Raw genomic sequence first — 14,165 nt, forward strand, 5'->3', positions numbered from 1 at the left:
CCCAATGCTAGTGATGAAAACGTAAATTTTCAAAATAAAAGTTTAAAGTGAAAACCAGAAAGCCTTCAAAAGCTATCCACTACTCTATGCCTTTAACAAACACAACTTAAGAACACAATTTAACAATAAGAACAGGCCTGAATATTTCATAAGTCCCTTGTAGGTTTTATGTAAATGTTTTTTTTTAAATCTTTCACTATGGCTTACCTCTTTTAAATCCCTGAAGAATGTGTCCATTTCCAGTTGCAATGAGCTCAAGTCATCTGTTTCAGAAAATGGAGCCAATCTTTCCAGTTTACTTAGAACTTCTATAAGATTATACAGATGTATAGAAGAGAAGAAAGTTTATTAAATAAAGTCTATGTGGCTTTCAAATGTATCGATATGCTGAATTCTTAAACTGAACATGTTTTTGTAAGTTTACCCATATACTTTATAACTATTTGTCACTGTAACAAAAAAAGCAATTAATGCAATTATTATTAATACAATAAATCTCTTGAGACTGTCTGGAGCCTGGGAAAGATATTTCAAGCAACAAAAATGTATAAAATGAGGGAACTCTCTAATTCCAAGTGTTAGTGCTGATGATTTGCATCTGGAGGGACTTCATCTTCAATGGTCTCTTTCTATTCCTAAAAGCGAACTGACCAAAGTCCTACTACTCGAAGAAAGGTGAAGGCAGTGGCCACTGCAGCCTCATTACTTACATCAGTACAAGTTCAGAGATAACACTTTTTTTTCTTAATTCCAGTTGATAACCCTAAATGGTAGCCAGCTAGAAGAATAAGAGAATGTAGGTCTATAGCACTCTCAACTTGGCTGAGCAGTTTCATTTTCCTTTTCAAAGACCATTGACAGGCACCTGAGTTGAAATAATTCTAAATCCTACTTCTCTAATACCACGAATACACTGGATGACAGATTTTAGATCCAGTAGATTGAAACAGCATGCTGGTACTAGGCAGATGAAATTTAGTATGGATTAAAAAAAAACACGCAGACACGGCTAGGAAAAGTCACTGATTACAAAAACCTGGGGATTCTAGAGGATGACCATGTCAACATAAGGCAAAATCAAAATATGAAGACGAAAGAGTGAATGCAATATTAGATGACATTAATAGCACTGCCCAGAGCAAGTAAATTGATAGCCTCAATATACTCAATATAATGACATCTGCAGTATTGGAACATGTCCCAAAGGAAGCAACGAGAGAGTGAAGAAATTCAAAAGCCTAGCATCAGAAACCGGTTGAAAGAAATGAGATGGTTGGTATAGCCTAGAAAAAGGGAAGACTGAGAGAAGACAAGGAAAGTCTTCAAATATTTGAAGGACTGCTTTGTGGAAAGGATATCAGACTAGAAGACAGAACTAGGAACTAAGACACTCAAGTTAAATTCAAAATCATGGAAAACTAGTAATTAGTAAGCAAAATGGAAGGAATGCCTTCCGGAGAGGGAGGAAGTTGTTAGTGAGAACTAGAAAACCATTTTGCAGGCTTGATAGTAGAGACTATTTCTGTTCAGACATGAGTTGGATTTGGTCATCTCTGCAGGTCTCTTCTTCATTTGCAGTCTTACATTTCTTTACTCTTTATTGTTCTCTCCACACTCTTTTCTTTGACGTTAACCATGACGCAAACTTCCATGGAAGAAAAACTATCTTTGTGGATATTGTTGCCCAGGAAGCATAGCTCTTCTGTGATACAAACACCAATGGCTCCAACTTTCTTTGCTAAACGTAGCTCATAGATCCTTCGCTTGAGGAACACCTCCCCCCTTCAGAAAAGGGGCTTGACAATTCCATATAGGCCATCTGTAATAGAACAATTCCTGTCCCTCCTACAGAAAGCCTAGACTTGCCACTGCATAATAAAGACTTTTAAATTAAAATCCACTACTACCAACAGCATGACAGTCACAGAATCAGTCTCATCATTATCATTTTTATATTGTTTTGCAATAAAAGTGAATTGTGACATTACGTATTGGGCCCTGGTTTTATAAACTTTGGATGATCCAGAGAGTATCACAAAATTTAATAAATATGTATACTAGAGAGCCGAATTATTTCCCAGATTGGCAATGTTATCAGTCGATTCCATTCTCTCTTATTAATCAATCCCATATTTGTTTATTCATTGATCTCGTGTCGGCTATTAGTGAGTGTGCGGCAAGCAACAGATAAGTTTTACCTCGGATGAAATGTAAATTCTTGATGATCACATTTCTGAGGGCTCCATTTACCAGAAGCAATCTTTTCACAGTTGGCCAATGAGGCAGACTTTGAAGAATGGTCTGAAATTTTGCCAGATACACTAATCTGGAGGCAAAAACATTATAAAACACAATGGAAATCAGTTCAATATGTCACTTAGGTAAGTGAAAAACAACTTCAAGGAAAATATTCATTCACTATTTTTGGAGTTTATTCACATATTAAAAGCTAAAAGCATCATTCATTTTCTATCTTGAGTTCAAGAAAGTGTGTCTGACAAATTCCTTTGGTCTGAGAGCAGAATCTCATGGCCTACAATGGAGAAGCATCCAGCAGAGATTCTGAGACCAAGGTCCTTGGGAGCATCAAAGGGACACCCATAGGCCTGCAGCATCAGAGTAACAATCTGCACTGTGGACACACAGACATTTCAACATTGTTATTCTATCTCCTGACCCTGTGCCTTTTCCTTGGCCATCACCCCTGCCTAGAATGCTCTCCTTCCTCACCTCCTCCACCTCCTGTTTTTCCTGCCTTCCTTCAAGGCTCAGCTAAAACCCAACCTTCTGTAATAAGCTTGGCTCATTTTCATGAAACTTCCACTAATTTACACTATGAACATGTTGCTTACACACAATTATTTTCATGCTTTCTCCCATATTAGAAGAGGAGGTCCTTGAGAGCAAAGATAAGTCTGGAATGTAGCAAGCTTTCTATAAATGCTTGTTGGCTGTTTAATGGGATAAATTTGGTATTACTTTAGGTGCCTTATATGGATCCCATATTCTTTTAACTAAAATCAAGAAATGAAATCACTTCTTATTAAAGCACAACCAGAAACCTCCAGCAAAAGTGAGTGGCAAAAACTGAAAACTGCCATATTGGATTGACTGAAGAAAGCTGAGCTATCTGGTACAGATCAGTTTATTTATTGCCACCACCAGATTAGGAGAGGTTAAGAGTGAAATACAGAATCAGTAAGTTCCCAGGAGCCTATCATTTCCTCCCATGGTCAAATATTGAATCTCTCAGGCAAAAGGTTACACAAAGATCGTGTAATCAAACACTACTACAAATTCCTGTAGCAAGAATTCTCTTTACAACGTCCCTAATATTTGCTCATCCAACCTCTCTCTGAAAAGTTCCTCTTTAAGAAGCTTTGAACTTCCTAAGGCAATCGTTCTACTTTGAGATAGTGCCAATTATTAGTAAATTTTTTCCCTGTATCAAGTTGAAATTCCTACATTCCCTACCTATTGCTCCCAGTTCTACCCTCTAGTGCCAAGCAAAGTAAGTTTAATTCCTATTCCACATGACAACCCTTCAAATATCTGAATATAGATATCATATCACACTTAAGTCTTCTCCTTCATGGAAATTCTTAGTTACTCCAAGAGATCTTTTTTTTTTGTCCTGGCTTCAAGTCTCCTCACTGCCCTGATCACTTTCCTATGGACATGCTGCCCCTTGTTAGGGATCTTTCTAAAATGGGATACCCACTACCAATAAAACCCAGCAGGTAGAGATAGAAAGAGTAATTCTACTTAAGATAACTGCAGACACTAGAAAATACTTGGGAGTCTACCTGCCAAGACAAACCCAGAAACTACATGAACACAATTACCAAACACTTCTCACACTAAGACAGATCTAAACAATTGAAGAAATATGAATTGCTCATGGGTAGGATCATATAAGAGTTAATATAATAAAAATGACAATTCTACCTAAGTTAATTTACTTATTCAGTGCCATACCAGTCAAACTACCAAAGAATTATTTTATAGAACTAGGAAAAATAATAATAAAATTCATTTAGAAGAACAAAAGGTCAATGACATCAAGGAAATCAATGAAAAAAAGTGAAAGAAGGCAGTCTAGCAGTTCCAGATTTCAAACTATATTACAAAGCAGTAATTATCAAAACAATCTGGTACTGGCTAAAAAATAGATTATTGGATCAGCAGACTAGATTAGGGACACAGTACACAGCAGTAAATGACCATAGTAATCTAGTGTTTGATAAACCCAAAAAAATCCAAGCTTTGAGGGTAAGAATTCAACATTTGACAAAAATTTCTGGGAAAACTTGAAAGCAGTTTGGCAGAAACTAGGCACAGACCAATATCTTACACCATATACCAAGATAAGGTTAAAATGGATAAATGATTTAGACATAAAGAGTGATGTCATAAATAAATTAGGGGAGCCTGCAAAAATATACCTGTCAGATCTATGAATAAGGGGAGGATATGTGACCAAACAAGAGCAGAGAGGATCACAGGAAGTAAAATAGGTAATTGTGATTACATGAAATTAAAAGGCTTTAAGCACAAACAGAGCTAATGTAGCCAAAATTAGAAGGAAAACAGGAAACTGGTGGGGAGGGGTATTTTATGTTTCTGTGATGAAAGCCTCTTTTTTTTAAATTTATAGGAAACTGAGAAAATTTATAAAAATAAGAGCCATTCAAGGACATGAACGAACAGTTTTCTGAAGAAGAAATCAAAGCTATCAATACTCACATAAAAAGCTCTAAATCATTACTGGTAAGAGAAATGCAAATTTTTTTAAAGTCTGAGAAACTACTTCATCTATCAGATTGGCTAATATGACAGAAAAAGAAAATTATGAATGCTGTAGGAGACGTGGGAAAATTGGTGAACTAAGGCACTATTGGTGGAGTTGTGAACTGATCCAACAATTCTGGAAAGCAGTTTGGAACTATGCACAAAGGGCTATAAAACTGTGCATATCCTTTGACCCAGCAATACCACTACTAGGTCTGTATCCCAAAGACATCAAAGAAAAGGGGAAAAAACCTTTTTGTACAAAAATACTTATAGCAGTTCTTTTTTAGTGGCAAATAATAGAAAATTGAAGGAATGCTTATCAGTTGAGGAATGGCTGAACAAGTTGTGGTATATGAATGTAATGGAATACTATTGTGCTGTAAGAAATGATGAGCAGGCAGACTTCAAAAACCTAGAAAGATTTGAATGATCCTGGGTGAAGTGAGCAGAACCAGGAGAACAGTGTACACAGTAACAGCCACAATATGGGATGACTAACTTTGATAGACTTATCTCTTCTTAGCAATGCAAGGATCCAAGACAACTCCAAAGGACTCATGATGGAAAATGCTGTCCACATCCAGAAAAAGAACTTTCAAGTCTGAATGCAGATAGAACCATATTATTTGTTCTCTCTTTTTTCTTTTTGTTTGTTTGTTTCTTCTTTCTCGTGGTTTCTCCCATTGGTTCTAATTCTTCTTTACAACATGGCTAATGTGAAAATAGGTTCAATATTAGTGTTTATGTTGAGCCTATATCAAATTGCACACTGTCTTGGGGTGGGGAAAGAGGAGAGATGGGGAGAAAATTTGGAACTCAAAATCTTATGGAAGTAAATGTTGAAAACTAAAAATAAATAAATTTTATAATAAAATAAAATAATGAGTAAGCAAAGGAGAAAGAACCTGACCATAGATAGTTGCTATGGGGATTGAAAAGATCTGGGTTAGGGGCAGCTAGGTGGTACAATGGATACAGCACTGGCCCTGGATTCAGGAGGACTTGAGTGCAAATCCAGCCTCAGACACATAACACTTACTAGCTGTGTGACCCTGGGTAAATCACTTAACCCCATTGCCTAACCAAAAAAAAAAAAAGAAAAAGAAAAAAGAAAAGATCTGGGTTCATACTCAGAAGAACATAGTGAAATTTTAAAAGTCACTCCTACTTCAAAGAAAAATGGCAAGTGGCCACAAGCCCAATAGGAGTTCTTCGAATAGCTTAAAAAGGACTTTAAAAATCAAATAAGAGAGATTGAGGGAAAATTAGGGAAAAAAATAAAAACAATCCAAAAAAATTCAGTAAATAGTATGAAATGGAAATTCATGGTTCCATATTAAATGAGGAGTAGAATGCTTTCAAAAAAAAGCTGGGAAGACTTATATGAACTCATGCAAAGTGAAGTGAGAAAAACTAGGAGAACATTGTACACAGTAACAGCAATATTGTGAGATGATCAAGCATGAAAGACTTAGCTACTCTGAACAAGACAATGACCAAAGACAGTTCCAAAGGAGTCATGATGAAAAAATACTATCTACCTGCAGAGAGGGAACTGATGAACTCTGAGTGCAGATTGAAGCATATTATTTAGCTTTCTTCGTTTTTCTTGGGTTTTTGTTTTCTTTTGCAATGTGGCTAATATGGAAATATATTTTACATGAAAAATAAATAAAAGGGGGCACCCAGAATTGAGTGTGCCATTCAGATGTGACCAAAAAATAGAATACTTCTCTTGTTTAGGATGCTGTATTTCTATTAATGAAACTTAAGCTCTCATATTTGTTTGACTACTATACTATACTGTTGATTTACTGTGAACATGAAGTTCACTAAAACCTCTAGAATTTTATAATATCTCTTGTTTTTCATGAGATCTTTATTTTCATAGTAACTGCTGCGCAACTTTGGCTTACCATATTTGTATGTTTTTATAACCCATATACAGAACCATACATTAACAGCTATTAAATTTTAACTTCAGATTTGGCCCAATATTTTCATTTTTCAAGAATTTTCTGAATCTTGATTTTATCATTCATCCCACCTATTCCATGCCATCCACATATTTAATATGCTTCCTACTCATGTGCTCATTAAAATCATTGATAAAAATATTGGACAGGGCCAGAATTTGAGGCACTCACCTAGAAACATCATTCCAAAGTGCCATTAATTATTTGGTTGTGATTCTTTGGGTTCACACATTCAACTGTTTCTAAACTAATCTGACCTCACTATCTTTCAGCCCACATCTCTCCATTCTGTCAACAATGAAATCATGAAAGAGAGGTCAAATGACTTGCATCTATGCAAATATACTAATCATAGTGAGGAGTTAGACAAAGAATGAACTCAGTTTGTCATGCTCAATTTGAATGTGAGTACACATATGATTTTATACTTAATTTTCAACATAAGATCTCACCTTCCTCTCTGCTTCCAAATCTCTGCCACTAGAAAATTCCAATCTTTGCAGGTCTCATTTTTTACAAAACAAATGAGCATGTCTAAATCCCTACTGAAAGATACAACTCTTATGTGGATAATCAGGAAATATTTTATCTTCTTTATAAAGCTGCTTTAAAATGTCTAGATTAAGTAAAAGAATAAGCTCACTGTATTCTGTGCTGGACATACTACATCTGAAATATTTGGCCAAATTTGGGATTCCACCTATCCAAAGGAATAATAACAAACTAGAGTGTGTCCAGAGGAGGTGACCAAACTGCTTTAGATTTTAGAAACCACATCTATCAAGAATGGTTGAAGGATTTGTGCATTTTTAGCTGAAAGAGAGAACACACTGGGAAGAAAAGATAATCATATTTCCATATTTTAAGGAATAGCATGCAGAAATGGGATTAAATATCTTCTATATAAATCCAGAGTATAGGACCCAGTAAACTGGGTAAGACATTTGATTTCAACACCATACAACAAATAGATCTGTCCATAAAAGGAATGAGCTTCTTCACAAAGTTGTGAGTTGCCTATCCCTACAAGTGTTCAAGCAAAAGGTTGGAAGACCATCTGTTAGGAAGGCTATACAGACAATTCCTCTATTGTATAAGAAATTGAACTAGATCATAACGTTCTTGTAAAACCTAAGATTCTATGATCCTCCCCAGACTATTTGATCTATAACTGTGATGTAAACTTTCCCTGGTTTGTCAGCGAGTACTCCTTACTTTACAATAGTCTAATTAAAGGTAAGAATAGTTTGATTTTTTTAAAATCATGTAAATACTACCCAGAATTATGAAAATTAAATGTTCCTTTATGATTATACAGCCTTATGATTAGATCAACAAAGGGTCATGTCACACTAAGCTTATTTCTTTTTTGGCAGGGTTTCTAGACTAATAAATCAGAAGAGTCCTGTAGATATCATTTACCCAGAGTATTGCATACAAAGCAGTGCATAAAATCTTTCATGCTATTCTTATGAATAAGATGAAGAGATATCAGTTCTATAACATAATTAAGTGAATTCAGAGCTAGTGGATGTTGGAACCCAAAGAGTAATCATTAATGATTCAATGTCAATTTGGAACGTCCCTAACGGAGTGAACTGAGAATATCCCCTTGGCTTTTTGTTTTTTAATGTTTTCATCAATGACCTGGATGAAGACATGGATGGCATGCTTACTAAATTTTTAGATTACACAAAATGTGGACAGAAAACTCTTATGTTAGACAAATTCAGAAGCCAAAATATCATGAATAGGTTAAATTAAAGACCCAGCACGCACACAGTATGGCCTAGGTGAACCTTGGTGTGTTGGCATATGTTATATGCATACTTATGACAATGAGAAGTATTTAATAAAATGATATTCAATAAAGATAAGTGTAAAAATCTACATCTGGGTTTATCAGCTTCACAAGTACATAAGGGGAAAGAAGTGACTGGACAGAAGTTGTTCTGAAATCATCTGAGGCAGATATTATAACCAAAAGAAGTAATGTAATCTGAGAGTGCATTAAGAGAGGTTAATTTCCAGAACCTGGAATGTGGTAGTTCTGCTATGCTCTTCTTTAGTTAGAGATGAAATTTTAAGGACTTTGCTGAATTCTTGGCACCACATTTTAGTAAAAAAGTTCATAATCTGGAAAGTGTGTAAAGGCCTGTGACCTCTTTGCTCCAGAGACATCCCAGAGAGCCTTGCATCAGCCCCAGATCCAGGTCCCCCAGCCTATGACCTGTTTCTTCACCTCAGGGCCTTCTCTAGTGTTCCAGAGAACTTTCTCAGGTCTGAGCTACCTTGACTTGTCAGTTCCTGCCTGCTATCCTGACACTAGATCATACTTTCACCTATTCCTGTTTCCTGTGAATCTGGCTTCCTGAGCCTCACAAGACTTAACCCCATCACCTGCTATGAGGTCCAGGGAAGGCTATGAATAGTCAAATAATCTGACTCCCTCAAAAGACGTATCTCCAATGATTCTCTGCCTGGACTCATTTTTCAGTGACTAACATCATCCCACCACATCATATACTCTTGATCCCAGTGATTCTGAAACCTACTGTCATTGTAAAAATTATTTCATGTGCCCCGTAGTCCACTCCCTTACTTCCATTCCTCACAACCCTAGCCCCAAATGCTCTACTGCAGATCTGACTAACCCTTTTGCAGGGCTCTCTGGAATGCCAGCTCCATAGTTAACAAACCTATTTTCATATTAAACCTTTTCCTTTACCACTCCTCTCACTGAGACTTGGTTGATGCCTAATGACAAAGCATATCTAGCCAAGCTTTTCAGTGACAATTGAACTCAAACCCTCCCCAACTGGGCCCATGGTGTGGAGGGAGGAGTTGGAATATCCAGTAGCACCCCCTCCTTTGGTAGTGTATCCAGGATACTCTTCTTCCTCCCTCAATGATTTTAATGTCTGACTCACAATCTTTCTCTTTACTCAAAACCCTGATCTCGTACTAAGGGAATCCCATATGCACATTGACACTTCTTCAAACACCCTAACTTCCCAGTTCTTCAAAGTACTCAGTTCTTATGATTACCCTTCCACTCTACTTCACCTAGACAAAGATGGTCCTGTCTTTGATCATGACATTACCTAGAAGTGTTTCACTTCCATGTTCATTAGCTTTGGCATGCCTTTATTTAGTCATAATTTCTTTATCATTCCATCTTTCCCTCTGCGTTAGGACCTCAACTCTGTTCCCCATCCTCCCAATGACCAGTAACCTATCCTTTACCCAATTCATTCCCAGGTCGCTACCTTTGACAGAATATGTTATTCTTCCTTCTTTATCTTGGTAAGTCATTCTACCTTACACTGTTTTCTACACTCAGTCCCTTACCCTTGGTCTTGCCAAGCCCCAGTCTTAGATTATTCCCACCATTTGATGCCTTATCATCTGTATGCTTCTGCTAATGAAAGGAGCTGGAAGAAATAATAAAACTGTGCTGACTGAATTCACTACAAATTTACATTCCATAATCCCAACTAGGTCCTCTCTGAAGTAAGACAATGCTTTCAAATTTCACCTAATTGATTCACTGTCCTATTCACCATAGCAGCTATACCAAGCTTTTTCATCCCTCTTGAAGCCTGTCATGACACCTCTTTCCGCTGTCCTCTCAGTTGAGGACCATGTATTCACTTGAAAAACTTGAGACCATTTGCTCAAAATTCTCCTTTTCTCCCCTCCTCCTCATCATCTCACATGACTCAAATATCTTCCACTGTCTACTCCTTCACTCTTTTCTCACAAAAGATGTTCCTCCTCTTTGCTGATCCCATTCCACTGTATCTTCACCAGCAGATTGTTCCCTCTATTATCTGTTCTCTTATTAATCACATATCTCTCCTTATCTACTGAATATTTCTCTGCTTCCTACAAACACACCCACATTTCTCCCATCTTTAAAAAAAAAATCCTTGCTTGATCCAACTATCCTTCCAGCAATTATCCTATATCTTTCCTCCCTTCCATGACTGAACTGTTGGAGAAAGCCATCTATAATGTTCAACCATCTTGGCCAAAAGACCGTGTTTTATCTTTCCAGTCCTGTTATAATTTATTAATCTCCACATACTCTATGATACAGCAATACTAGTCTTCTTGTTCTTCATACATGACACTTTACTTCCCAATTGGTTCCCCCATTCCTGGAATTTTCTTCCTCCTCATCTCTGCCTCCTTCTTCCCTAGTTTCCTTCAAGGATCATCTCAAATCCCACCTCCTGCAGGGGGGTTTCCTGATCTCCCTCACTGCTAGGGCATTCCTTCTGAGATTACCTCCCATTAATACTGTGTGTATCTTTTATTACACAGTTGTTTGTATGTTATCCCCCCCCCATTAGAATGTGAGATTCTTGAGGGCAGGGGCCCTACTTTTGCTTTTCCTTTTCACTCCAGTGCCTGATACATAACAAGCATTTAGTAAATGTTTGCTGCCTGACAAAATGGTTCACCATACTACACAAAGAGCCATTGAATGGACTTGATGTCTAGCCTGGAAAGGAGAAGACAGTGAGGGATATAATAACTGAATTCAAGCCTTTAAAGGGCTTTCATGGAGGAAGAACTAGATTTACTCTCTCTGGCTCTAGAGGAAAGAACTAAGAGCAAGTGATGCAAGTTTGAAGAGACAAATGTGGCGTTTGTGTAATGAAGGTCCTCCTACTTACTAAAGCTATGCAAAAATGAAATAGGCCACATCTGTTGGTGATGAATAACACCTCATTTGAGTCCTTGAAGTGAAGTCTAGGTGACTACTTGTTGAGGATGTTATAAAACGGACTTTGGGCCAGGTATGGGTTAAACTAGATAACACCCATGATTACTATCAACAGACTGGCTGCAAAGTGATTTTTTTTTTTTGCCACAGTAACTCTCCATGGTGAACCATTGCCAAGGGATACAATGGAAGGACGGAATAGCCATACTGATGAAATCACAGCTCCTAGACATACTGAAATAAGAACAAAAAATGATGGCAACTGAACTGAATATTTAAAACATATGAAAATGATACCTCAAGCTAAACAAACAGCGATGTTGCTGTGAGCTCCTGCACAGGCATAATCTCTATTGAATTATTTTGAGGATCAAAATAAACAATACTCAATTACAAATAATGCTAACAATGTCTCTTGAAATAAGCCTGGGACCTGGGGTGTGAGGGACAGCATAAACAGAGCTAAATGTGTAGCTGTATTGCACAGTACTCATTTCCAATGGGATTATCATGCTGTCAAATCAAATGTCATCTAGTCTATACTCAATTGTGAAACATGGCAAATTTGCTTTACATTTTTGGAGATTGCAGGTAGTTTGGGAGGGATTCTGATCCCAAATTGTCATCCAGGAGGTGAAGCATGGTGTGCAGGATTGATGCTACTTTCCATGACTCACTGTCTTCAGGGTATTGATCTCTGAAAGCCATTAGACTTTGTTCCATTCCAGTAAGAATCTTCTGAACCACACCAACATTTAGCCATTGCTGAATCACCTGAAAATTTTTTAAAAATCACAGTTGTTTAAAATGAGATGTGTCTGTACCTATGTCTTCTTTGGTCTTTTAGAGAAGTCAATAATAATGACAAGAGGTTTTAAATTCATAGAAAAATTAACTTTAAGAGGCAACAAGGTATAGCTAATGGCATGCCAGATTTGAAATATCTTGAAGTACAAACATACCTGGTTTCAAAGCCAGTTTCTGACATATATTGACCATGGGCAAGTGACTTTACCTCATCTTAGCCTCAGTTTTATCATCTATAAAATGAGGATTAAAAATATCTATAGTACTTACCTCACAGGACTATTATGAGGATCAAATGAGATTTGTTTGTAAAGAAAACTTTAAAGCATCATATGAATATCAGTTATCATTATTATTATCATTATTATTATTATTATTATCATTACACTTTCATTAGTCAACATTCATTTGTTAAGTGCTTACTTTGTGATAGGTACAATGCTAACAACTGGGGGATACAAAGAAAGGCAAAAATAGTCCAAGTTCAAGGAGCTCACATTCTAATGGAGAAGACAACAGGCAAACAGTTTTACAAAACCTCACACATAGTACATATTCTATAAAACACAAAGCTAGGCTTACCTTTTATTATATATACACATATATTTCTCTATACACATAGATTTCAACATATGTGAAATAGCGTCAATGATTGTTTATCGTGCACATACTACATGTTTCATCTTAGGCACCTGGAGGGGAAATGCATGATGGGCACTTTTTGAACCAGACTGGTGATTTCTTTGGTATCAGGAACTTTCCATGAGGATCCTCTAGCTGCCAATACAGGTTAACATCTGCTCTGCAACTTAAAGTTGTCTGGGGCACTTAAAGCTTAAGTGATTGGTCCATGGTCACAGAGTCCACGTGTAAAGACTTAACTTATAGCCAAGTTTCCATCCACTGCACCATGCTGCTTCTAAAATGTACATTTAATTGTTTTAAATATTGTCCATTTAAATATAAATCCCTTTGGCCCAAGACCTGCCCCTGTGCCCCCATGTGGCATGATAGGAATGCTGTGTTCTGAAAGGTTAAGTTTGTAGAACTCAAGTATGACCCACAAAGCCAGTGTAGCTCTGAGTGCTGGAGTGTGTCTATTGTTCAAAGACTAGTTTATAGAGGTTAATTATAAGAAGGTTTGCTACCAGATCATGGATATTTGGGACCATGACAATTTATAATGCCATCTACTAATTTATATAGAGATTTCAACTTTCATTGGTAGATGGAACACCTACACCAATAAAATTACTGATCTTTTTGCAGAATTAAGTATGAGCTTGGATTAACTACGTAAAGAACATTAAGCTCCTGTGGCTTGTTCTACACAATAGAAGATAGTTATAAGGTACAAAACACCAAGTGTTCACTCTTTGCACGCTAAATCTGTCTAGGGTCCCAATTGAGAATCTTAGTCCCGTCTTTTGTCTACCAAATTCCTAGAATTGTGAGTTAATTAAAAATGGGTTAAATATTATCCGTACTTCACCAAAAGCAAATATATTAGTCTTACAAAAAAAAAAATACTTCAACCTTTAGCAAAATCTATAAATTTTCAATGCTTTTTTCAAGTAAATATATCTAGCCTCCCATATCCCCTAACAAAGGGAAGGGAAGAGAATAAACATTTATATAGTGCCTACTATGTGCCAGGACCTTTGTGAAGTACTTTTTACAAATATCTGATTTGATCCTCACAGCAACTCTGCAAGGTAGTTTCTATTAATATCCTTAGTTTACTGTTGAGGAAAATGAGATTAATAGAGGTTTCAATGACGTCTACAGAGTCACACATACAGTAAATCTCTGAAGATGGGTTTGAATTCAGGTCTTTCTAATTCTAAGCCCGC

The 14,165-nt window shown here is 36.7% G+C and overlaps 1 protein-coding gene across 1 annotated transcript in view; it reads right to left on the minus strand.

The window, feature by feature from the left end:
- ABCA13 (ATP binding cassette subfamily A member 13) overlaps nt 1–14,165 on the minus strand; it is a 482,687-nt gene that overhangs the window by 444,524 nt on the left and 23,998 nt on the right. The window contains 3 exon segments of the mRNA XM_078151686.1: nt 208–308; nt 2,199–2,326; nt 12,080–12,279. Of these exon segments, the coding sequence (XP_078007812.1) occupies nt 208–308; nt 2,199–2,326; nt 12,080–12,279 (429 nt within the window).

The sequence above is a fragment of the Phascolarctos cinereus genome, unplaced genomic scaffold (genome assembly GCF_003287225.1).
Source record: "Phascolarctos cinereus isolate Bilbo 61053 unplaced genomic scaffold, phaCin_HiC Scaffold_4;HRSCAF=312, whole genome shotgun sequence".
Lineage (NCBI taxonomy): Eukaryota > Metazoa > Chordata > Mammalia > Diprotodontia > Phascolarctidae > Phascolarctos > Phascolarctos cinereus.